Source organism: Electrona antarctica, assembly GCF_951216825.1.
Source record: "Electrona antarctica genome assembly, chromosome: 8".
Classification (NCBI taxonomy): domain Eukaryota; kingdom Metazoa; phylum Chordata; class Actinopteri; order Myctophiformes; family Myctophidae; genus Electrona; species Electrona antarctica.
In genome coordinates, this window is record NC_136789.1 from 16,510,667 (window position 1) to 16,538,503 (window position 27,837).

At 42.4% G+C, this 27,837-nt stretch overlaps 1 protein-coding gene across 1 annotated transcript in view; it reads left to right on the plus strand.

Moving 5' to 3' along the window:
• Positions 1–621: 621 nt before the first annotated feature.
• The window catches only part of LOC306928124 (teneurin-2-like), a gene marked incomplete at both ends in the record, with an annotated part of 99,598 nt that continues 72,382 nt past the window's right edge, over positions 622–27,837 (plus strand). Inside the window, 2 exons of the mRNA XM_079508045.1 lie at positions 622–860; positions 17,380–17,627. Coding sequence (XP_079364171.1) covers positions 622–860; positions 17,380–17,627 — 487 coding nt within the window. The remainder of the gene's footprint in view (positions 861–17,379; positions 17,628–27,837) is intronic.

Genomic DNA, 27,837 nt, shown 5'->3' on the forward strand with positions numbered 1-27,837 from the left:
CAATTAGTTCTGTTCATGTGAAATTCCGTAACCTCTTGAACCCTAGCATCATTATTATATGGGGGGGAGGCATTTGCTGAAAATAGCTGATCTACAAGCTCACAACACGTCGCAACGTAACATGTTTGTAGATAAGCTGTTTTTGGCAATGAGATTTTGTGTAGAGGGAGAAAAGAATATCTAATATATAAGTATTAATATATTAGTATTAGTAATATTAGCCATGGTTCACATGGTTTCAAATATAAAGTGCTCTCCTCAGGGCCATGGATGATACAATTCTGCTCGAGCGGGTATACGTAGCGTACCCGTATCTTCCGGATTGTTCAATAAAAAGTATTTTAATCCGATCGGTGGCCATTATAACATAACAGAATTGTAACATCCGTGGCCCAGGGGTGAGCAATTTATATTTGTAGTGTTGTTGCGTGTTGTTGACGTGACTGTCATGATGGTGACTCTCATGTTTCAGGGCTATATTAGTATATATAACTATACATATAGAGGGTATATACGGTATGCGCAATTGCGCATGCATAAAGTGAGTGGCAAATCGATTGGTGATAACTTTGCAAGCTTTCCTGTTCTCTTTCAGGTTCTCATACCCTCGGCCAGTCATCCATGCGGCCTCCTGTTCCGCCGCCTCACACGTCGGCCAGCACTCCCAACCGGAGCACCTCTTCATCATCAACGCATCACCAGTCGTCAGCCAGCACCCTGAACAGACCCACGCTGGCTAACCGCCGAAACAACACCCACAACCCTGCTGGACACACCCAGGGGGATGGGCCCACCACGCCGGAATCAGTGCAACTGCAGGACAGCTGGGCACTCAACAGCAGCGTACCGATAGAAACCAGGTGAGTTAGAGCAGCAGCGGCTCCCAAACCTTTCAGGGTCGAGTCGAGAGATTAGACGTTTTGCCCGGGACCCACACTAGTGGAAATTGCAGATCTACAAGCGCACAAGGCGCCGCTTCGCACCACGTTGCGAGCTTGTAGATCAGCTTTGTAGATTTGTTTTCAAATGGAATGTCTCAGATTTTTCTTTGATTTCTTCTTGAAATTACTGGAAAAAAAATTAATTTGTTTTTAATTCATTTTTTTTTTTAATAATAATAATTAAAAACTAAATTTAGGAAACCAAAAAGTAAAGGGACCCATACAAATGTGTTCCCGACCCACAAACAACCACAATTGTGCTCACAATGCGCTGCGATGCTTGTAGATCTAATTTCATTACACATTATACATTTCAAAACTTGAAATTGGATATTCTGCATAATGCGTCCTTTTACTTTTGGTACTGTGAAGTGCATTTTGATGTCAATACTTTTTGTACTTTTACTCAAGTAAATTTTGAATTTCTGACTTTATTTCTATATTTCTATATTGATACTTTTATTTAGTAAAACATTTGAGTACTTTTTCCACCACTGGTGAAATTGAACAATACCTTTGGGAGTTGGATCCAGTGTGCGGACTCTGTTCTCTTTCACCTTCACTTTTGGTCCCATAATGAGTGTCAATCATTTTGTCAGTGCCTTGTTCCACCATGGGAATCGCATTGTGGCACTCTTTTCATTTCTAGGCAACAAAGTCTTGTGCACACCTCAAATGCTCTGAGACGGGTGCGTAGGCAGGGCTCAATGTATTCAGAAAAAGACCCGCACACCGTCTGTACCTTCAATACGAACACTTTATTTAGGCAACATTTCGGTCAAAGACCTTCTTCAGGCATCACTCTTTTCATTTCTGAAATGTCATAAATCAGTTTTTTTCATGCAAACCACATTAATTAACCATTTTGTGAAGAATTTTGCCCGTTAAGAAAGACCCGAGGCCGATTCTACAAAAGTCTTGTTTTTAGAAACATATTTCTGAAAAATAAAAATAAAACGTTTTTCATGTCAAGGACCCCCAAAATTATATGTTTTTGGCCGTGGATCCTCATCTCAAAATATGTTGTTCCAGCAGAAGCAAAGGTTTGAATTAAAAATGTTCGCTTTAAAAACAATTATATATTCAAAGATTTGCAAAAAAATTCGAGATACAAATAGCAGATATACAAGCCGCTTGCATATTTGCTATTTCTGAATAGCCAAAGTATACAATAATGCATGGTTAATGTGGTCACAATGTGCTTTCAATGGGTTAAAAAAGAGATAAGAAAGGAAAAAAATGGTCATGGATTATAGAGGTTAGTAATGCCAGTCTTTGATCATCCACGATCTTAATTCCTTTTGCTGTCTCTGTGGTGCACCCTAATTGGCTGTTCTGCTCCTCAGCAAATGATGTGATTGGCTGCTCCGCTCTTCAACAACTGCCTTAATCGTTAGACGTGCGTTAGAAATCAGGGTCAGTTAAATATAACTGCTTTTACGTTAACTTCTCTTTAAGTTCTATTATGTGTACGCACTTCATTCTGCTCTGCTCCATTGTGTCTCGACACGTCTTGCTGGGTCAGCTTGGCACATGCTGCAAGAAAACGAGTGGGTGGAAAAGATAGAAATGGATAGAGACAGAGAAAGGAGGAGAGAGAGTAAAACTCCATCAAAGGGTGAGATCAAAGCACGGTTTGATGTCCTGACGTGTGTGTGTGTGTGTGTGTGTGTGTGTGTGTGTGTGTGTGTGTGTGTGTGTGTGTGTGTGTGTGTGTGTGTGTGTGTGTGTGTGTGTGTGTGTGTGTGTGTGTGTGTGTGTGTGTGTGTGTGTGCGCTGTGAGCACGCGTTCGTGTGGTATAACAGGATTGTAATGCCTAGAGGTCTCATGCTGTCATGCCTGATGGTCAGTTTTAGGTCAGGTCACTTCAACTATATGTTTGTTCTGGAGTCTGGGGATTAGAACTGACAAACTCACATTTCCAATTGCTGCTGCAAGTTTTCCACATATGGCCCATTCGAGATAAACATTATCCGTGGCATTTATTTTTAAGAGAGTATATCGTTTCTCCCTAAGGTCCATCTCCCGGATAGAGATCAGATGAAGAGATCTCTCTCTCTCTCTCTCTCTCTCTCTCTCTCTCTCTCACACACTCACACACACACACACACACACACACACACACACACACACACACACACACACACACACACACACACACACACACACACACACACACACACACACACACACACACACACACACACACACGAAACATATAAAAAATGACACCTCTAAGGCCTTAATCCTGACCATATATACTGCATACAGGAGTAGGCTATTTCTCTGCTGTCTGGAAGAAACCACCCAACTCCAAAATGTTAATTTTTCAGAAACTGAAAAATATACATTTATCTGGAAAATGGAAATTGGAAATTAATAAAACGTTATATTTGAAAACAAAGCAATACTGCCTCATCAAAGTTGGTGTTGTGACTTTATATATTGTCAAATAGTTCCATGAACGGGGGAGAGGTGGTGGAATTGCTGTTTTGACATTTTGAGGGTCCAATGGAGTTAAGAGGTTTTTTTTTCGAAGCACCATTTACTACTTTTCATTGGTTCAATATGTTTTTAACCAACACACAGGCGTAAAGGGTGTTCAATAGCACTGATTTATTAAAAAATAAATAAATATGGAGTTAGGTGGTTTCCTCCTGACAGCAACGATATGGTACTGTATATCATGTCCTGTAGACAAAGTGGCAGATAGTAGGGACTGGAGTCCCCTAACAGGAACTGTCAGCAAGCTGTGTCTAAGGGACAGGTAGTTGAAACACAACATCACCAGGAGATGTCATGTCTGTTAGAGCTATAGGTGGCGGTTTATAGGTTTATAGGAGGTGTTAAGAAAGTACTGGGGTGTACTTTTGATGGCCTGTTCCATGCTCAAGGTCGGTATCCGGAGAACTCAATTTACCAACTCGCCGCAATTTAGTGCATTTTAGTTTTACTTCACCTTAATTTATGCATTGAATTGAGAGAGAGAGGATAGTTGTTTAGAGTTAACACTAGAGAAAGTAGGAATGCTAAAAGTTTAAACACCAAAGTACCGAAACAATGTAATTCATTAGTAAACAATATCCTGAAATGGTAGGCCTACTTATCATTGGTATTCACATACTCAACTTTTTATCATTATCTAGCTGACCATTTAATTGCACAAAATAATTTGATCACTTTGGGAATTAACTATAACATCTGTGAGTTTGACATACTACACTGATGAAGACAGCATGTTAGCATAATGATGAAGACATTGATGAAGAATTTTCGCCGCGGCGACTTGGTAAACTGCCGAGTTCTCCGGTATCCTCAAGGTCAAGGTTCCTTTATGGTTTACATCTTGTGTACAGATACATAGGAATAAAGATGTTTCCGGTTTCGCAGACATTGTAGCCCAATAATAATAATAATAATAATAATAATCATAGGATAACAATAATAGAAAGAGTGTTTCCCAAACTTAATATTTTATATATATTTTCCCCCTGGCCTGTTTGTTTCTATGCCTGATTGTCAGAGGGAACAAACGATTTATCACTGTACTCTGAGTCTGAGGCTATGAAGCCACTTGTCCCTTGGAAGCCCCTGAGACAGTGGTTGAGTTGCTAGAATCTATTGGTCTGCTGCGCAGGTATTTTGTCAGGCACTAGTTAGGTGTTCCATGTAGTGCTGCTCATGATTCACTGTCATTGCCACTGGACTCTCCCCAGGCCGGCACTGAGAGTCTGCAACAAAGTTGTTTACTGCTGGGCTTGAGGCAACACTGCCCCTAGGCCAGTGGTTCCCAAACGGTTCATGTCAAGGACCACCAAATCAACATGTATTTGGCCGCGGACCCCCATTTGAAAACATATGCCAGGGTCCCGCATAAGAGAAGACTTTCACGGCTCTAGCAGTGATTCTCAACCTGTTTAATTTCAATGACCCCCAGTGTGACATGCATTAGGCCTCGAAACCCCATTTAATGGCATTTCTATCTCTGGGACCCCAATTTATATTGTAAAATCTAATTTAACCAAATTTGGTTCCACTCTTGAGTTGCAGACCCATAAGGGTCCATTTGGTTCCTAACTATCATTTAGCTGGGGACCCCCTGGAACTCCCTCAAGTACCCTTGGTGGTCCCCGGACCCCACTTTGAGAACCAATGCTCTAGGCCCCCATCTCAACAACAGCCACAACACCCCCTGCTCTTTCAGGCTCAACACCTTTAGCTTTGATCTCAACCTCCCTGCATGGCAACCTGACATGCTACACTAGAGCAGTGTTGATCTGGACAGCACATTTTGATGTAGATTTAGTCATAATCTTTAGTCATAGTCACATTTCATTTAGTTTTAGTCATATTTTTTGTCATCTGAAAAGTTTCTTTTAGTTTCTTCTAGATTTTAGTCGACTGAACCTACAGTTGATTTTGTCGACAAAAATGTATTTTGGCGCCTTGATGGCGTCGTAATGGCAGATTTTACACTTGCTGTGTGTGCTGAAAATAGCCAATCTACAAGCTCACAATGTTGTGAATTTGTAGATCTGCTATTTTCAGAACACATAAAATAACTTAGTTCTACTGGATGTCTTTGCCAATTAAGTGACCTGTTGAGAGCTTGTAGAATGTAGATCAACTATTTTCGCTTATTTGTTTGGGGCGAAAAGAGAAAATGTTCGCCTATAATGACATTCCCCAAATCGGGATGCCAGGTTGAAAGTGGTTGTTAAATTAATAGTTGCATACAATAAAACTCTTATCTAAATTACATCACGTACCTGTATGTACAGTAGATGGACGGGCATCGATTGCGATGAAATCTGATTAATCTGCAAAAACAATTCAAAATCGGGGACAATAATTATGAAATAACTGAATTTGAGGTTAACCCTTAGAAGATGAAAGACGCCAATTGGCGTCTTCATCAGAATTCCGTAAATGATCAATGACGCCAATTGGCGTCTTCACAGTTTTTGATGAATCTAAACATATTAATATGCTCCGAAGCGCTGTTTAAATTCCTGAGCTTATATTCCAACTACATTACCCAGAAAACCCGTGTCACGTGACACACGTGTACGTGTTGCCATTGGAAGCTGGTCCCACCCCCTGTAAACAGTGGGGGCAGAGGGAGTCTTCATAGTTATCATTGTTTTGCCTGTTTGCCGTCTCGCCCGAGCGATTTTCTAGCAGAAAAAGTTGAAAGCAGTACTATTTATTTGAGCGAGTTTTGTGGTAGTAGTATTGATCCATACGCGTCCCAGTCGCCTTCTCCAGGCGGAGTAGCCCTGGTCCAGTGCTTACAGCGAGACTCGCTGCTCCCTCCCTCCTTTTTTCATTGTCTCCCCATCGTCGTCCGATGAGCTATACCGGGAAACCATTGAAGAAGACGATCAACCCGGAATGTTTTGAGGTAATCTTATTGTAGAAAATGCCCTTCTATAGTGATCAGAAATCATAAGATGATCGCTACAAATAGATGCTTGGATAATTACTACTACTAGTCAGATCATGACGCCAGAATGACTCACCACGATGGCCCCCAGCCATTAGCCAGCACCGAAGGTGCTGGCTAATGGTGTTGGTCGGTGCATTGGTGCTGGCTAAGGGCTGGAGGGGGGGTTGGTGTCGATCGGTTGGTTTGTGCAGTACAAATGTATCGTAGCAGGCATGCACGCATGGCAGTACAAGTATTTTATATTGTAGCGTGCCTTATAGGCGATCTGATCTTTAGAGTAATGTTCGCTCCTTTTATTTACTGTCTACAAAGACGGAGAACAAACATGCATCGTTTACTGAAGCAACGCGTGGTTATGATGACGTTGCTACAAGGATCGGAGGGGGGACGGGGAGTGAAGCTAACAGTAGCGTATTATATAAGATCTGTATGACGTTTCATTGACGTCTGAGCTTGCATGATAATTGCATTCATTGTATATTGTATACAATCATGATTGTACATTGTTTAGTGTGTCTCCGTGTGATGATGATGATGACGATGATGTCAGATAGCCTACGTCCCCCCCCCCCCAACTGGCTATTGGCCGGGCTGACTACAGCTAAATGTTTATTTTTTATATATTTAGAACTGGCATCAGATGAGGAGGATGATGATGATGATGATGATGAAGACGAAGAGTCAAGACTGCGATGGAGTTCTCCGACACTGAACCGGATGCATTCATTCATTTCAGTTGTTGTTTTTTTTAAATTTAGCCTACACACACACACACCGTCAAGAACAACTGGAATGCAGTGGTTTGGGGACACTGGGGAGTTTGGGGACAACTGTTTTGTATGTAGGCCTATTTATTTTCTGTAATATTTATTATAATTGTATTATGTTAGTCATAAAAAATAAAAGACAAGCTTTTACAATGAGTTAGACCTGTCATGGCTATTTTGTTCACTAGTCTGAGGTTTATGGTTTGACTAAGCGAGTTTCAACTGTGATTTACTCTGTAACGGTAGATGGTAAGAACCCAATTTTTTTGTTATAATACAGTATACATTCAAGTCTATATTTTGATACATATCATGGGCACAAAGTCATATCAAAACAATGTCCTTGGATGAGTTTTTTATCAAAACTGTTTCTTCACAACAGGTTTTTGAGATACATGCATGAATAGACACGGTACTGGTAAGACTATGTAAACATGGTATATATCAAAATGTGCGTTAGAATGTCTAATTTTACCCCAAAAAAGAATTGAGTTTATATGATGTTCCATTTCAGAGCTAGGGGGACTTTTAGCTGGATAGGTCAGATTGATCATGACTGACCATGCTATTTATAGATGGCAAAATATCTACAGTGGTACATGTGAGAAACTTTATTTTATTTTAATTGAACTAGACAACTCACCCTTTAAAATGAGATATTGCATGGCTATGTACGCCCAGCAGAAAAAAAGTTATTTAGAAAATAAAACTTCAACCGGTCATAACTTTTTTTGTTGTCCTAGAAACACTACCCAGTGTAAATGCAGGCTCTTTTAAATGGCTTCCAACACCACAACTAAACATTTTATCAACTCAGTTCATTTTTTTCCTGGAAGCAGACAAGCCAAGCTTTCTCTGAAGGTCTTTCGTTGTCACACATTCACAGCAGAGAATTTTCAATAAATCATTCAAAAACGCCATTCTGCCATAGAGAAGTCTAAAAACTATATAGAAATCCATGAAACTCTCAAAGAGTTAAATGTGAAGACTATGGGATGGCAATTAGCCCTTAGATAAGCCTCACCTCCACTCTGTGATGGCAAGCTGTCCTTCTCACCCATTGAGATGCATGTTAAGTGACAGGATTTCTCCATATAAATAATCGATCATTTCAGTAGCAAGAGCTTCAAAATGTCTTCTAAATCTAGTCAGCAAAGCCTGCAGTAGTCTATGCACTGGACATATGTGCAATTTGTGCATGCCATTATTTCAGTAAACTAGAAATGCAAGGAAATGTTAGAGGGAGAAACAGTATCCAATTCAATCAACTTCAACGACTGTGTAATGCACGGTAAGACGCAATTAGTATTATTCACCCACCTGGGTGACGAAAGCTTGCCATCCTTAGCAATGGTTGCTAAAATATTTGGATTGACATCGGACAATCACTTTTGGGGTGGGGTTTAGCGAAGGGCTAATTTCCATCCTGATGCCCCAAATGACAACCCTGGCTTCAACCTTCTTGCTATGGCCTCCACTGCCAGTGCCTAGGCAGCACTACAGTAGCTGCCACCTGTCTCCTTGACAACATCAATAGCCTTTGATTCCTCATCCTTCTCTGAAGTAACTAGAGCCCATGCCAGATATTTAGGTCCAATGCTGATCCCAATTTATTTTGAATGACCACTGATTACTAATGTTTTGACTGATATTTAGCCAAAATGTTATTGGCTTTTTAAAAACAAATAAACCCAAATAACTTTTTGTTAGGATTATGAACAAGACAAGACATTATAAACATAAACCTAACAGTTTAACCCTTTTATAACATTTTCAAAAATACATCGGCATTCGGCAGCACGATTGCAGATACCAATGTGATCAATAAAGTCAAATAACAGCCGGTATATTGGTCTGCCTCTAAACCTCTGTCCTGGCTCCTCTTTGCTAACAAGCTTCCTGCACAGGCTGCTCCCCTGTGTGTCCCCCTGGGAGACCTTCCAACTGTCTGTCTCCACCCGGTCGGCGGTGGAGAGTCCGCTGTGCCTCGTTGACCCTCGCCATGCCTAATCCTCTCTATCTCCAGGTCTAACCTCACCATCGCCTCCCGCTTCTCTTTTCTATCTTGTCTTTCCCTTTCTTCCTTTTGTCGCTGGAGCTCCATTTATTTTTCTTTCACATTCCAAATCTGAAAAAGAAGGGACTCCCGCACACTGTCTTCAAATAATTAGTTAAATAGATTATTAGGGAACCAGCAACGTTTCGGCCTATATGGCCTTCATCAGGCTATCTTTATGAACAGGAATGAGAAAGACCATCTTTTGTAGTCTGTCTAACCTACAGCTCAGTGGCCTTGTGGTTAGAGTGTCTGCCCTGAGACTGGGAGGTTGACGTTCAATCCCCGGCCGGGCCATACCAAAGACTAAAAATGGGACCCAATGCCTCCCTGCTTGACACTCAGCATCAAGGGTTGGATTGGGGGTAAGTCCCATGTGACATACGGTACTATAGCGTCATGTCCAGGGTGTACTTGTACATCAAGCTGCCTCACGCTACAGAAACAGGAGATAGGCTCCTGCCCTATGGGCCTCATGGCTCGGCAAGGCTCCTTACTTACTACTAACCTACAGTAAGGTATGTTCCGAAGTTCAGAATTTGACCTTCAACCGTAGAGCCTTAAAAAGCACCTGGGTCAGAAATCATTTTCCTATTAAAGCTGCACAATGTAACTTTCCTGTTCTAGTCCGGATTTGAACCCTGTCTCCTGCACAAGTGCTGAAATCTTTACCATTGAGCTAATAGAGCCTGCCTGCCTGCTTGCTCAGGGGATGCATTGAATCTTGACCTTCAGTTCGAAATCCGTGTCAAACCAAACCAGAAATAGGATGGTGTAAAAGGTCATGTCTCACCTAGCCGGTAGACACAGGATGTAAATGTCTTACCAGAAGAGCAAGGAGACCATACAACCGCCTCATTTGTATACAGTTGGAGGCCATCGATATTGTCCTTTTATTTTTGCTGAGGTTTGCGTGATCTGTGCAAAAGGACAGTTAACCCATTTTGGGCGGGAACCCCTTTTGGTGTTTTAAACATGTTATAATTTAGCTATTGAAAAATAGCAGATCTACAAGCTCATAGCGCGCCACCGAGTGGCGCGCTACGAGCTTGTAGGTCTGCTATTTTTGAAAAATCGTGAAAATATTTATTTCAGAAAACTGGAGGATTTAGAAGGATTTTTAAAAATTTTGAGGTCAGGCCTAAATGGGTCAAATGATAAGGGACAATATCGGTGGCACCCAACTGTACGTTACAGTATATTGCATTAACCCACTCCACAATACAGATTGGACCAAATTACACTATTCATTAACAGAAAGTTACATACTGTAGTGCCACTTTAATGCTATAGTTAAACAGAACAACAAACAGACCTGCATGTTTTACAGCTCTGTGGTATGATCAACCTTTACCAAAATGTTACTGCACAATTACCATGCACCAGAACTACAGTACCTCTAGTAACCCAGTAAAAACAGCTCTAACTCTATTTATCAGTTAAAACAGTGATAGCAGGCCCCAGGCTATGTTTGTCCCTGCTATATTTACCATGTGATAGGGGAGGGTTTCAGTATCCTATCATGCTGTGGTATTACTGGGCCGTTAGATTAAGAACATATAGGTGTTTTACTTTGCAGCAGAGGAGTCTCCGACATGGAGAGATATTGAGACTAGCTCCTTAAAGCAATCACGTCCTACTTATATCTAATCAGATTAAAGGAACAACTAATCCTACAGTTCAAAATATGATTGGTGTATGGCATGAGGTTAAAAATTATCTGAAGGAAACACATTTCCTTTCCTATTTTATATGGGGTTTATAATATTTTTTGCCACATAAAGCTGATGTGGGTGATTTAAAATAATGGTCCAGGTCATAATGCTAATGGAAATTGTCATTAACTATACTGTCCTGCCTTTTAAAATATCTGCAACTCAGGATCCTTATTGGCTCAATCTAATTCCTCCTCTGTTTCTATTGGAGAACTCAGGATCCTTATTGGCTCAATCTAATTCCTCCTCTGTTTCTATTGGAGAAGGATTTCACCCTTACCCTAACCTTCACCCTAACAGATAAATGTCTAAAGGCCTTAACCTTAAGGCCTTAAACCAAGCGCGCGCACACACACACGCACGCACGCACGCACGCACGCACGCACGCACGCACGCACGCACGCACGCACGCACGCACGCACGCACGCACGCACGCACGCACGCACGCACGCACGCACGCACGCACGCACGCACGCACGCACGCACACACACACACACACACACACACACACACACACACACACACACACACACACACACACACACACACACACACACACACACACACACACACAAAAATGGCAGTATCAATGCGATAATCAGTAGACTGCCCAATGCGGTCAAGCAAAGGCCTGAGGTGTCTCAAAGCTCAAGACTTAAGAGTCAGCAAGAGGTTGTCTCTTTTTTTTCCTGAGGCTGCCAAATCCCTGAAGAAGGAAAGAAAATGGCTTTCAATCTGACACACCCCTTTAGCTCACAACACAGCATACGCGTCCTATTAGCGATCCAGTTTTTCAGATAACACTTGGCCTTTAGCTCTCCCGCACCCACCCGCCTCCCCGTTCCTCTGGCCAAGAGAGAGTCGAGAGAGAAGAAAATGAATGCATGGCAGGCGACGCTGAAGCGGCACAACAAGCGCTGAAAAAGGAACGAGATAGATTGATAAAGCCATTTTAATGCATTTAGAGAGCTTATTTGTCATTAGGCATGTAGTGTACATGTAGTGTGCTACATTCGGGGGTTATATGCTATGATATACGCAAAGATAGATAGATAGATAGATAGATAGATAGATAGATAGATAGATAGATAGCTGGCTTTATTGCATTTTTTAATATAAAGTCAAGACAGACGAGAAACACATTTTGATGACTAAACGTCTCCATTTATTGAAGCTTCACACAGTATTCTAACTAAAGAGATTCAAAACAAGTCTCAGAGTCTGGGGAGCATGTCACACCAACATTTCACTGCTTGTACTGTACTTGTATGAGTGAGGCTTCATCCACAGGCACATGGCTATACTACTCTCCATAGCTAAAGAGACAAAGAGACACGGGGCGCATAAATGGAGTTTTTTTTAAATCTACACTATGGCCGGAGTTTTGAAAAAGATTCATTTTTGTAGGCCAAAAACACGTTTGTGTGTGGACAAAGGCCCCCCCCGGGGGCCTGACAAATACACCCTCTTGACACTTGCCTCCTCGTCTGGATGTTAGGTTTGATCCTTTTAATGACAATATCAAATATCTGTGCAAAATCACCTTCTAACATCTCAAAAACATCTCCAAACTCTGCCCCATTCCAACCCCTACACATGCAGAGAAGCTTGTCCGTGCCTTTATCTCCTCCAGGTTGGACTACTGCAGCGCGCTCTTCATTGGGGTCCCCGGCAACAGTATTCAGAAGCTGCATTACATCCAGAACAGCGCTGCCAGGATCCTAATGAGAGTCCGTAAATGATGGACAGATAGACAGCACCCCCGATTTTCGCTGCACTGGCTCCCTGTCTCATTCAGGATGCGATGCCAAGTCCTGCTACTCAGTACTCACACAAAGTACAATGCAAAACAGACAATGATGGGAGAAGCACTCGGAATTTTTAGTTGAGTAAAAGTATCAATGCCACAATGTAGAAATACTTTGTTACAAGTGGGAGTCTGGTATTAAACATTTACTTGAGTATAGGTACAAAAGTATTGGCATCAAAATATAAAGTAGCAAAAGTAAAATGTGTCAATAATGCATAATATCACATTTCTGTCAATGTGTATAGAAATTGTTTGAAAATAGCCAAAGTATATTATAGGGCTGAAGTGGTTAATGTATAGGCCTATGTTTTGTAATAATCAAATCTGCAAAGTAACGTTTTCTGGTTTTCAATTGTAGTGGAGTAAAAAGTACAATTCCCTCTGAGATGGAGTAGAAATTGCAAAGTAAAGTAAAAGAAAGTTTTGAATCCTCCCAAAATAATGTATTACCATCAAGTGGTTAAAAACCCAACATCTCCGCCTATGTGGCCTTCGTCAGGTATACTGAATAACAGTGCACAAGACAGGTATATACTGTAAAGGCAGAAAGTGGGCAGATACACATAATCACTGAATGCACGCACCTGCGGACATCGCCCCCAATTTGGGCTTGACATTTGCAATAATAGAGTCAACAAATACATAGAGTCCCTATGGCCACCAGGAAACAAGAATGACACGTGTATCATTAACTGCCAGGTGAAAGACTCGCTCATTGTGCATCTGTCCCCCGTTTTCTTTCTTTTTTTCAAAAACATGTTTCTCTGTCACAACCTCCCGGCCGTTGTTCGCATTTATGATGTTCTTTTGTTGGTTCAATCACTGTGTTTTGTTATGTAGCTCCAGTTAGCTTATAACATTAGCCACTGTTGTGAGGCGCTCTGCGCGAGTTAAACACTGCAGTGTTGCAGAGTCTGGCTCTGGGTTAACACTTCTGCGCTGCAGCCTTTCAGGGCTTAGGAGGCACTCCCATTGGCTTAGGCGACGTTTCAGAGTATGGCTTCAGACTCGGGCAGCCAATCATGACTAGGTCGTCAAAACGAAGCAGAGCAAAAATAGGTCCAGGTTTCACCTGGCAAAAAGCACATATGCGTAATCCATTTCAAGTGTCCATACCCCATACAAAATACCTGTCCACAATTTATAAAAAACAATTGCTCCCTGACCTATACAGAGAGTCCACACAGTCAAGTGAAAAATGTAAAATACACAATTAAAAAGACAAGACTATTACAGGAATGGTTTGATGTCTAACTCCTCGTCCAGCCCATGTGGAGCCATAGTGTAGAGATAATGAATATAAAACATTTTGCGTTGCAGCAGGCTCCTGATTGCCTCCTCTGGGGGGCTTGTCCACCTTTTCAATGCCTACATACATAGCGAAATTGGCTGATACTGTGACCTGCCTGTTAACAGTGCAGAGCTACAGGATTCCGTTCATCCCTGCATCTAATGTTAGAGCGGTGCTCGCTCATGCGGGTGCAGAGGGGTCTGTTGGTCTTTCCCACATACCCTAGACCCCAGGGACATTTAATAAGGTATGCCACATTTGTGGAACTACAGGTAATAATCACCCCCATGGATCTTAAAGAATTTGCCTCTGTGGGGATGTGTGGGTTTTACATTTGGTCGTAAAGTCACACTGGGCACAAGTACCGCATCTGTAGTTCCCATCGGGAATATCATCTAGAAAGGTGCCTTTCTTAGTTACTTTAACACCACTGAAAATAGACCTACTCCTCCCTACATACAAGAGCTCATTACTCTTCAAACATTCACCCACCCACACCCTCAGATCTGTGAACAGCTTCCTCCTCCATCCAGGTCCCCCATGCAGTACCAAGTTCCGCTCCATGGGGGACCCTCTTTTTTTAAAAGATATTTTTGGTGCCTTTTTGTTGATTTACTGTAGTATACACAGTTGAGAGAGAGAGAGAGAGAGAGAGAGAGAGACACGCACATTACGCAGCAAAGGTCATCGAGCTTGGAAATCAAACTTGCGACTCTCTGTCAGGCTGCATTAGAGTATAATAGTAGGCTATATGTGGTAACGGTATGTTTATTTATTCATTTATTCATTCATTCGCATCCCCATTATCTGCCACCAAAGTAGCAGCTATTCTTCCTGCATGGGATCCACAACAAACATAAAAATACATATCTAAAAACAACAGCATAAAAACATGCAGTCTAAAAAATAAAACAAAAAATAAAAAACATTTCAAGACAATAAAAGTAAAGTAAAAAACAAAAAAAAACAAAGCATGAGTTTCTTAAAGATGGAGTGCTGTGATTTTTTCCACCCTAAAACATGATCATCAGGTCTTATTGTTATATAAGGAGGTATATTTTTTTCAAAAAAGTGTACAGTATTTGTTAATTATTAGTATGTTGTTTTTATGTGGGCACGCCCACCAGTTCAATAAGTATGCCTGGTTTGCCTAGTGGGTGGTGATGGGTGGTGATCCACCTGAACTGAAGCCGCACCCACAGCTGTAGTTATATGATAAAGGGGGAGGGGTTATGGGGAGGGACTGATAGTGTGATGTCACTATATTACTGTTTATTTCATTGGCCCGTTTGACTGTCAAGGGTTCAGCCTCCAGGAAGAAACCCTAAATACAAAGTTAATAGAGCGTCGCAGTCCCGTCCCCTTTCATGACGACGCCAGGCCCAGGAAATGATTCCCAATGCATTTTTCCCATAGACATTTCAAAACGTATTTATTTAAAGACCTTATAAGCGTCGTACAAACCCAACTCGAGTCGTGACAAATCATGACAACAAACACAATATTTTGGACCAAACACATAATTACAAAGAAGAAAAACAACAAAAAAAGTGTTGTAACCTGCCGTTTTCTTCTTCTTTCTAATTCAAAAATGTGTTTGTTGTCATGATTTGTCACGACAAGAGTTGGCTTTGTACAAGGCTTAAAAGGTCTTTAAATAAATACTTTTTGAAATGTCTATGAGGAAAATGAATGGAGAATCATTTCCTGGGCCCTGGCAGGGGGTGGGACTGCGACGCTCTATACACCATTGCATATAAAAACTACTCCAGGGTGTCTAATGAAATACTGTCACCTCATAGACATAATTGTGGCACTCCCTCTTTAAAACTAGCCTTACTGGGTGCTTCAGTGGTAGTGGGTAACGTGTTCCATATTGTAATTGTCCGATACATTAAATATGTGCATCATGTGCATACTGCATCTGCTTTTTCGTGTTAAATTGATGGTATTATTATTAGCACGTTTAGATCATATTTGAATGTGTATTCAGTATTTAAGTCCGACGTCATTTTGTAGTGCTACGTTACGTCCGGGTCCAAGTGGCACCAGCTCCCGTCCGCATCTCATTGTAAATAGAATATCTAAACGCGTGAATCTTTTTACAATGACGTTATTTTTCAGAAAGGAAGCCATTGAGGGTTAAAATGGGTCTTAATGCTTCCAACTCGAGTAGAATTATTAATGTTTTGTACAAGTGTCTATGACAAAAAGAAAATGATGTGGAGACAATAAAGACTATTATTATCATTATTATTGAATGTGGCAACAGTCCATTTGCTCAGTCAAATATTTCGGGGGCATATTTAGAATGTTTGCAGGCTTGAGTATGTTGAATCTAGTTTGCATTAATTAGGATTTAGTTGACACAATGAAATAAAATGGCGATAGTATTCCGTGTGGGGCAGACGGCCTGTCACAGCCAGATTTGGAAGAGCAGCGCAGCTTTGTTGTTGCGAGGAAAGCGGTAAAATTAGACTTCCGTGGTTGTTTTCGTCTCAGATTTAGTCCGACGGAGCGTCACAGTATAACTCTATGGGGACACAAAAGCGACACAAAAGTAGGACCCGGAAGTATCTCAGGAGGGGGCGCTCACGTCACAGCTAAAATACTGAATAGCGTCCCTCACCTAGCAATCCAATACACCTCCTGTAGAGTTACCAGGTTTTGACTATACCAGTGGAAATAGCCAGCCAGTCTGTGTAACGCAGCATTTCCAGCCAGTCCAATGGTCATGCCATTGAAATGGTGTCGTCCGCCAAAACCTTTCAATAGGTAAAACAGTATCATTAATTTGTTACAGTGAAATCTGGAGCTGTCTGAAAAGGACCAAGACCCTCTTTGTCAGAACATCATTACACACAACCAAGTGACACTGTTACACCAATGCGTGTATGTTAGGTTTTCTATAACTATGTGGAATTTATTTTGTGTTTATAATGCTTTATAGTTCTAAACAACTAGTGTTGCCAGATGTACGATAATTATCGCATTTGTACGATAATCTTACTTGTTACAATGTGCGATCAATAATAAAAAAAATGCCTGTATGTACGATAATTTCGCCATATCACAGAAAAAAGTGTGTGAATTGACTAAATTCCCTTTTTTCTGATTCGGGATCCTGTTTGGATTTTCAAGATAAGTCAGTAAATCAGTGAATCTGACCATAGATCTGTAGATCTGTACTTGGAGGCATTCAAAACACTGATCGCGTCTTTCCAGTATACAGTTTCAGGCTTTTATTTGTGTAAGGTCCAGGAAGTTGTCTGCTTCCTTGCAGCATAAGTGATGCATTTTCGTCACGTAGGAGTCTCAAACAATTCTTATATTCTTATATTCTCCAAGGCATTTCCTGTTCAAGACGCCGTCCTCCCAGACCACGCCCCTCTTCTCATCCGGCCCCGCCCACAGTTACCCTTTGGCCTCTGGCTGTTCGGTCTACTCCCCGCCCCCTCGCCTATTACCCAGAAGCACCTTCAGCAGAGGTTCCTTCAAGCTCCACAAGCCCAGCAAGTACTGCAGCTGGAAATGCACAGCCGTCAGTGCTATTGGAACCGCCAGCATACTGGCCCTCCTGCTGTCATACTTTATAGGTGAGTCTGTGTGTGTGTGTGTGTGTGTGTGTGTGGGGCTCACATACGTACGTAGGCCTATTTCTAAATTTAACAGAGTGGCATTACTTTTATTCTATATCAATGTTTCCCTCAGAAGTAAGATTTTCCCATAAGTAATTTTGTGCAGTCTCATTTTCAGTGAATTAAAATCCTACGTTTTGTTTACATTGAGCTATGTTCAGGAACATTCCCCCATCATTACAGCCCTCACCAACATTGTCAGAGTGGTTCAGAATAGAATGGAGTGGTCCATTGAGTGTTGGTTTCCTTATCACTCTGCTTAACTATTTTAATTAAAGCAATGAGCCACAAGAGGCTGTGGGTTACTATGGATTTTAGAACAAGCTAAGAGACATAGTGAATCACTAAAAAGCCTAGCCTAAGATTTAGACTCTTGTAGAGTATTTATCGATTCTGACATTTTCAATCTACGAGAGTCTAAGAAGGTATCTCGCCCAATGGTGGTGAGCACGGCATCCGGTGCCTCCGAATAGCTCTGAACATGTACAAATGCAAAATCTAAGGTGCTTAGACCCTGCTGCCCCAACTGTTCGGAATGCGTTTGAAATCCGTAGGTCCATAGTTTTCAATAAAAAAGTGTTTTAATCCATTCTGTCTTAGAATCTCTATTGTTTTTCGTGGTTTCAACTGCAAAACAGTGCCTCCTTTGGCTGTCTGTTTGAACAGAAGTTTAAGCCAATAGTATGGAGTAGCATTTGATGTGAAACATAATGCCAACAAGAGTGTTTTGCAGGGACGCGAGGGCATAAGGATCTCTCCATTCCATCTTTTTCTGTCAGATCAAGTGTTATGTGTGCAGTACAGTATGTAGCAAAGCTACAGTATGTATGGGCATTTTATGACAGACGTCTATGACAGTTGATGATGATCTGTATAGGCAGCGGCGTATTATATGCTCAAGCTCACATGCTGGGGAGGAAATTCTACTCATGTTCAATTGAAGGTAAACCACTTCAGAGCATACTGTACTCTCCTGTATACCGCCCCCTTGTGTGTTAAGTTAAGGAAGCCGAAGCGTGTATAAACTTCAGGTTGCTTATAATGATTGCATTTATGTTGAGAAAACGAATGTGGTACAGTGCAAGTAAGTTGTTAATATGGGAGTGAACACTTTTCATGCCCTATTGAGAAACCTCTGAATTCTATTATTATGCTGCTGTCTAACCCCAGCCTCAGTGTTTCAAGATACTCGATGATGGTCTGCTATTTGGAAACACTGCTATGATTGTCTCTTGTAATAGCTGATGTTTTTATGGTATAGGGGGTGTTCTTTCTGTACTGTCCAGTATGTATAGTGTTTTTATGTTAACTGTAACTTACTAGAATTTCGCCGCCATTCGGGCGGCTCAACTGTACTTTGCGTTGCAGTGGCAATGTGAAGAAGGAAATAGCAGGATTTGACGGCCTCCACTTCATGTTTCAGCTGTGTTTTTAAACCCATTATTGTGCCCTTCACATGTAGTAGCGGATAGGGTAGATTGTTTGTGTCGGACACAGCGGAGAGAAAATGGAAGGGTTGGATAAAGTGTTTGTTCAGTGAAGACGTGCTAGTCTTCGCCATGTCAGGAAAGCACAGTAGTGTCACACACTTCTCACCTGAGCCGGCGACAATCACAACCAAACTATCCCACACTGTGACTGCACACATGATGTGACATTTCGTTTGGGACTTGTGCGCTGTACTCTTTCGTTTGCGCTGTGTGATTCCATTCCAAATCGCTGTGTGTGTGTGTGTGTGTGTGTGTGTGTGTGTGTGTGTGTGTGTGTGTGTGTGTGTGTGTGTGTGTGTGTGTGTGTGTGTGTGTGTGTGTGTGTGTGTGTGTGTGTGTGTGTGTGTGTGTGTGTGTGTGTGTGTGTGTGTGTGTGTGTGTGTGTGGAGTCAATAGAAAGACAGGAAGCAGGGTTGCCAGGTGCGCGTACTGTAATCGAGTTTCTGTGTTTTTGTTTGTAATGATTTCACTGCGCAAAGAGCGTGGATGTTACCACTTCCGCAACACCGAGGGTGTTAACGCTTCCGAAAGGGTTAACAGCACTTCTTGGTTGTAATATACTGATGTAACTTATGTGTAAGTGTGTAAAATACCAAGCAGGCCTAGCTGTTTCAGAGGCCAACTGCACCAAAATAATTACACACACTCACACATGCACGCACACACATAGAAACACTCAGTCAGTCAGTCAGTCAGTCAGTCAGTCAGTCAGTCAGTCAGTCAGTCAGTCAGTCAGTCAGTCAGTCAGTCAGTCACTCACTCACTCACTCACTCACTCACTCACTCACTAGGATGGTAATTTTAATAAATACAACTTTTACCTTTTCTGCCCTATTAACCCTAACCCTAAAGCCTGAGTTATACTTAGTTAAGTGCCAGTGTCGCACACCAAAAGTAGCCGATCTACAAGCTCACAGCGTGTCTGAGCTTCTTCATAGCCTCTCGTTTATTTGATTCATGGAAAAGTACCTGATAGAAAGAATAACGTCAAAGAAGATGAATGGACCCCTGCAGCCCTATACCGCTAACCATTACTGTATGTGCATTATGTGTATCTGCTGCACACGCCCGTCATCCATGTTGTTGTTTTGTCCAAAGCGTGTTGTCAAATCCAGCCTGATGTAATGCTCCTCCTGATGTAATGCTCCTCCTGAGACTCTTGAGTAGTCTGAGCTGCTCCCAGAGTTGTTGAAACACCTTGGGCACATCTTTTGTTCTTTACAATCTGCTCAGCCCCCTCCCATACCTACTGCTCAGCCCCCTCCCATACCCGTGCCTCCCGCTACTGCGTTATGGGGGATTTTACAGCACAAGGTGACTTTCTATCTGCATTTTGGAACCTTGCCGTCACTATTCTGGGCACGTACTGTAATGGACATTCTGCCTAAATACACTAAGCAAACATTCAGTGAAAATACAGATCTACAGTACAACCTTGGGTTGTGAGCTTGTACATTGACTATTCTCATTGAAGAGATTTGGTGTAGAGAGAAAAAAGGAGAGATCCGAGGATGGACCCCTGGGGGACTCCGGTCAACGACATACATACACTATATAGGCTTTAAGCATGCACGGTACTATGCGCATCAGAATTCAATCCTGCAGCAGTGAGCCGTTTTCCTCAAAGCGGTGTGTACAATTGAATATGTTATGAACGTCACCTTCCTTTGTATGCCTAGTCCACACTTATTTACATTGAAAACCTTTGTCAGAATGAATTTACCCCTTCAAGTAAAATGTCACCCATAAAATAATAACCAAAACGACCTGCCTCTTCTCTGTACATGATGCCAACTGAAACAGCCTTCCGGTAGCGGCAGACTGCAGACATTGTCTGGCTTTGGCTGCCATGCAGCCTGTGTGATGTTTTTTTGATGAGCACGGGATGGGGAGCCAGACTGTGGTGTTTGTTTTGAAACACGTCCGCTTGTCATCGCAATTCCTCTTTTTTTATCAGTAAGTAAGTAGCCTTGGGAACCGACGGTTCAGCCTGGAGCACTGGACCAGCATACTGTAGGTCAGCAGCCTGTTTCTGCTGACCTCCTTGGCCCCTGTTTCTGTGGTGTGAGGCAGCTTGATGTACAAGTACACCCCATGGACATAACGCTAGTACAGCTTGATGTTCAAGTACACCCCTTGGACATGATGCTAATACAGCGATTCCCAACCTGCGGGCCCACTGTTGGGCCATGAGGATATTGCAAGTGGGCCCCAAATAATTGACAAAACACTAACATTTTAATGATATTATAACATTAATATAAAAAAATCTATGTTTAAAACCATGAAAGAAATGTTTTAAAGTATACTACTTGTTCCAAGCCGGATCAAGTCAATTTGATTGATTGCATTCGGCCCACCCATCTGGCTGCCTATATGTAACATTACATAATTAGAACATGATGACCGCTACTGTCTTCAAACCCATTAATGCTGCATTCACATGAAATCAGGCAAGCGGTAGACGGCAAACCAAACTGAAGCAGGACGGTAAACGGAACAGGACGGCATGGCAGCACGGCAGCCAGAGCCAGCGACGGTAACGGCAGACGGCATCATCAATGTTAAAATATAATATCTTTTTATCGTTCCGTGCCGTCCAGCAGGTTTTGCCGTCTACCGGTTGCCTGATTCCATGTGAATGCAGCATAAGACCTGAGGCCGTTTCTACAAATGCCCTCCTCAGTATAGTTCTCAAACTGTTTCATGCCAAGGACGCCCGCCGGCAGGCAATTTTTCTTTTGCCAACGGCTGATTCGGTCTGGCTTATTATCCAGGCTAAAGGACGCCCACAATGATGTGTATTTGGCCGCAGACCCCCATCTGAAAATGTTTTGTACCAGGGACCCCCATGCACAAGAGAAGATTTGTGTAAAAAAAAAAAATCAACATTATTCAACACTTTCAAGATTATTTAATGTTTGTGCAAGCTATTTTGTGCCGTGCTGCAATGCTATTTTTGAGAAACACTGTCCCTGTTCTGAATCCTAAAAGTTTTCTGAAAAACCTATTTTGCTATATATACATTTATATAGGCCTAGCTAAAATCTAAAATGACACAGATGCTTTCCCGGTTTTAATGGGTTAGATCTTATCATGTCCTTATATAGACACAATTTCACAGATTTCGTAGAAATTCATAACATTTTCTAAAATAATTTTAGCTACAAATAGCATATCTACAAGCTCACAACATATCACATTGTGATGCGTTGTGAACTTGTAGGTAGCTATATGCTATTTTAATTTTTTTAGAAAGAGGTTATGTTAATGTTTGTGTGTAGTGTGGTCGAACAATGACCATACAAAACTAGGGGTGTAACGATACATTTTAATAGTGATACGATACGTATCACGATACATGGTGGACGATACGATACATGGATGATATTGGTTCATTAATTCAAAATTATACATAAACAGTAACTATTTAGCAAATAAATGTAACTGTGTGAATTGTTTGGATAGTGCAGGCTTTTTAACATTCATGAATATGGATATAAATAAGTTAAATGTGATTCTCTGACAAATATGGACATTATATTTGAACACATAATGGACAAACCCGTTGGCATGAACACAGAGAAAACACACATTTATCAATAGACTAAGTGTAGCCTTTTTCTTGTTTCTTCTTAAAATTGCTAAATGCCAGGGACACGGTGGCACAGTCGGTAGCGCTGGGGAAAGACCTGGGTTCGATTCCCACTGGGGACACTGTGGGCGCTGGGGTCGTGTTCTCTCCTCCCTGTCATCAGTGCCCATAACCTAGGTGCATGGGGTTGGCGAAATGGCCTTTCTGTGTGGAGTTTGCATGTTCTCCCCGTGTCCCCTAGGGTAGGTATATCCTCACAAAAACATGCAGTAGTGGTACTGGTGTCTATACTGCCTCCCCCTGGCCAGCCGGGGCACCTGCTGGAGGGGAATGGAACTGGTTGGAATAACGTGTTCCTTCCACTCGCTACGTCCAACTGGGGAAAGTATAGTGGAGTATAGAAGTAGAAAGTACTGGAAATTGGAAAAAGTATACTTGTACTTATACGTACTGTAAGTAAATGTACTTAGTTACTTTACACCACTCTGTGTGCATGTGTGTGCACGCACATGCACGCACATGCACATGGGGTTAACGCGGTTAACCCCATGTCCCCGATTGCCGTGCAGTGCTGCAGTGTTGCATCACCGGGCCCAGGTGTGCATGCCCCGCGGGGCCGTGGCAGCGGCGTCCAGACACACACTATACTGTTGAGAGCTTTGCATCACAGCTTGGTGGCGTATTGTCACCACAGTGGAGTTTGTGAATGTCATCTCAGAGACATGAGACAACTTTATTTTCCACGCGGCTTTTAGAAAAGAGAAAAGTGATTCTGCAGCAACAGTTACATAAGACCTTGACGGATCTGCAAGGCAGTATTAGAGAGAGAGAGAGAGAGAGAGAGAGAGAGTCAGGCAAACACCAACTCCTCTGAGGAGCCCCCCCCCCCCCCGACGCACACACACACACACACACACACACACACACACACACACACACACACACACACACACACACACACACACACACACACACACACACACACACACACTCCTGATGGACTGTTCCTGTAAAGTCTTGTACACAACACAAATCCTCCATTACCCTAGTGCTGAAAGACACACACACACACACACACACACACACACACACACACACACACACACACACACACACACACACACACACACACACACACACGCACGATTATTTTTGTAAGCTCAGAGATAAAAAGGGGGAATTAATTTTAAAATGCTGATCATTCATCTCTTGTGCTTTTGTTCAAAACTTTCTCTCTCTATAGCTCTCTCTCTCTCTCTCTCTTTCTCTCTCTCTCTCTCTCTCTCTCTCTCTCTCTTTCTAATAACTATTCACATTGAACAGCTTGGCATGTCTGGTTTGCGGCTCATACAGTCAGACTCTATAAATTCATGAGCCTTCATGCCTGTCTTAAGACAGCCAGTCAGTGATAATATATGGATGAAGAATTGGGCGGGGAGAGGGTTTATGTAATCACCATCATTTATTTAACCAGACTGAGATAGAAAGATTATTACCTGGGGCGGAAAGAGAGATGGAGTGAATGTCGTAGACGGATGGGATAGGGAGGGAGGGATAGAGAGAGACACAGAGAGAGAGACAGAGGGAGATGGAGGGAGGGAGCACAGAATGTTCCTGATTCTGTGCTAGCTGTCAGTCGTGGCACCCTAACGGGTGGTGTACAGAGCACTGAAAACACATTTCGGGCTTTTATTTAGATGCCAAAAAAAAGTCATCAAATGCCCTCCAATTCAAACGCAACCTTTATTCCCTGCAGGCAAACGAGTCAATGTCTACATACGGAGGACGGAGAGTCCGTACAGCTGTCACTGTGTGTGTGTGTGTGTGTGTGTGCGCGCGCGTGCGTGCGTGCGTGCGTGCGTGCGAGCGTGCTTGCGTGCGAGAGAAAGAGCTTATAGATCAGCTATTTTCAGTGAGCGACACTGTTGTATGACGCACGCTTCATTTTAACACTAGATTGCCTCTTCTGTATCCTCTCCCTTTTCAATACTTTACTCCCATCTCTGCCAGGATCACCCTGTTCTATTTTCTATATGTATATAAAATCTATATCACTTGAAGCCATATGCTGAACTTTGGTCGAACCTTGGGTTATACAGCTTTTTGGTGCAGAATCCGCTTTGTTCATGTTTGCTATGTGATGAAAGAGTGATTTTGAGAGCTGTTTCACAATATAGCCTAATGAGAGTAAATGGAATTGCTGCTAATAAGGTTCAACATTGCTTTCAGTGGTCTTTTCAGCAGCAAAATAAAAGAATAATTGATGCAAGTTGTGCTCTCTCTCTCTCTCTCTCTCTCTCTCTCTCTCTCTCTCTCGCCTGTACAGTAGATAGTTCTTTAATCTCTATGCCAGTCAATCTAACACAAAGTCACAAAAAACTGGAACCTGCTGTCATTTCCCTCAGAGTCACACAGTGCACCCAGAGGACCAAGAAGCTCCCTAGCAGCCAGGCAGCTTCTAGGGCAGCTATAGGGCCTAGCTGCTCCCCATATGGGTTACCAAGGTTACTGTTTCACAAGAACACTGTTTCACTTTCCACTTTCTTAACGGCATGGCTCCTAGGGGGCGAGCTGTCTAGAAAAGTGGTTTGTGCGTACGTGTGCTGTGTGTGTGCGTGTGCGTGTGCGTGCGTGTGCGCGTGTGTGCGTGTGTGTGTGGGTGGGTGGGTGGGTGGGTGAGTGTTTGTGTAGTCTTCCATATCCAGACAATCAGACATCTCTGCCTGCTCATTATGTCTGGAGGCCAACCTGGACTAGAACGGTCACTGTTGCTGAAAAACCTACGCTACACCGATAACCTGCTTGGAAAGATGATGATTTCACCTCCCCAAAATAAAGGACAGGCCTAAAGTCTTTGCATTGGTTCTGGGCTGCAGAATACTTTTTCATCTGGCTAGGTGAGAATAGTGTGCATGTCTACGGCTAATCTAGCGAACCCATTTGTGCACACAAATATATTTGCATGATATTTGTGTGCACATATTGGGTAATTGTACTATTATGATGTGTAATTGTGCATAAAAGAGCATCATCAATCAATTCACCATTTGTCAGATTTCTGATTGGTCCCTGACTGACTAACCAGCAGGCTCTTTTGTTCCACCCTGGTTTTGGCTTGTTTGTTGAATTTGCTAAAACATAATTTTTGGAAAAAACTAAAAGCAAACATGATATGCCCATTGCCCAGTCACCATGCTGCACCTGTGATGTTCCTTTTTTACTGACACCAAGTTTAAAATAAGAATTGAATACACAGAATATCAATACGAAGCAACTGAAAAACACGTTATTTCAATGGTAGTGGAGAGAAAGGATTTTTGTCCAACCACAAAACGGCAACCAATGGGTGCGAAGAGGGGCACAACCACGGGCGGGACTTGACATTCAAATCATTGTAATGCACATTAAAATAAGTCCTGGATCAAAAAGTAAAAGAGCAATCACATTCAGTATGGTACACAATCGATAAAGGCACAGGCTTAGGTTTTGTTCTGCCAGTTGTTAGATAAGCTCTGCCTTATCTATTGTGTCTCTTGTGGTTCTTGATAATCCGGTATCAATGGCCAGGCTGTGGTCGCAATCGCAACAGTGGTGTGAACAATGTGTCAGTGTTGATTTCATCGACTATAACTATGATGAAGAATGTTCGTCGACAACCTTTTTCCACTGACGAAAACCAAATGAAAACTAAGCCATGATGATGACTAAAAGTAACACTTAAAATATTTATTTAGAATTTCGTCAATAAATAAAAACTAGACTAAAATGTTAGTGAGGAACTATGTGGAAACAAGATCCAGTAGAACTAAAAGACAAGTCATTTTACACTTGGTTGCATGCTGAAAATAGCAGATCTACAAGCTCACAACACATCGCAGATTGGCTGGTGTAAAATCAGCCATTATTATGACACCATAAAGGCCTTTAGTCAACTAAAACTAGACTAAAAAACTAAAGGTAAAACATTTCAGGTTACTAAAATATGACAAAATATGAGACTTGAATTTTATTCAAAAGACTATGACTAAAACAAAATCAAATTTTGATGTTAAAAATCGACAGGGTGATGTCAGCCCTTGATTATACTCTCAGCCTTGGCTAGTACACATGGCTTCTCGTGCACTTCCTGGAGCTCAGCCCCTATACGATGTGTCACTGTGAGCTGTCTGCACTACTCTCTGAGGTGCTTTGCGGTCGAGGGCAGTGCAGTTCCCATACTAGGCGGTGGTGCCACTCATCAGGATGCTGTCAATGCGACAGTACTGTTGTACAGTAGAATGCCCTGAGGATACAGGGGCTCACCATGAATGTCTTCGGGCACCAGAGGCAATAGAGCCATCGTTGGGCCACGCGTGCGTCTATCATTTAAGATCCTCTGAGATAATCCAAGGAATTGAAAGTCACCTTTTCCACTGCAAGTCGTCGATGTGAATAGGGGCATGCTCCTCGTCTTCCTGAAGTGGAAGATCAGCTCCTTGGTCTTGTTGACGTTGAGAGCGAGGTTGTTCTTCCGACACTAAGTGTTCTGACCTCGTCCTTGTATGCCGTCTCATCATAGTCGTGTCGTCCACATACTTGCCGTTGGAGCTGATGTGTATACAGCAGAGATGCGCGGATGGCAGTTTTAGCCGTGGTTGCGTTAAGGTGCAACCACCTTAAATTAATGACATCTATCTATAGGCCTATTATACCTTTTATTTCATTTTCCAGGCACAAATTAGCCTCATTATTGAGGTCTAGAACTTGGAGTCATGTGATCAGTGTCATCACGAAGATGTACTTTTTTGGCCTGCAGAATATATCCAAGAACGAGTGAGGTGGTAGAGCATGGTAAGGGCACACCGTAGCCCTGGTCCAATGCGTTAGTGAGGTGGTAGAGCATGGTAGGGCACACCGTAGCCCTGGTCCTATGCGTTAGTGAGGTGGTAGAGCATGGTAGGGCACACCGTAGCCCTGGTCCAATGCGTTAGTGAGGTGGTAGAGCATGGTAGGGCACACCGTAGCCCTGGTCCAATGCGTTAGTGAGGTGGTAGAGCATGGTATGCGCGGATGGCAGTTTTAGCCGTGGTTGCGTTAAGGTGCA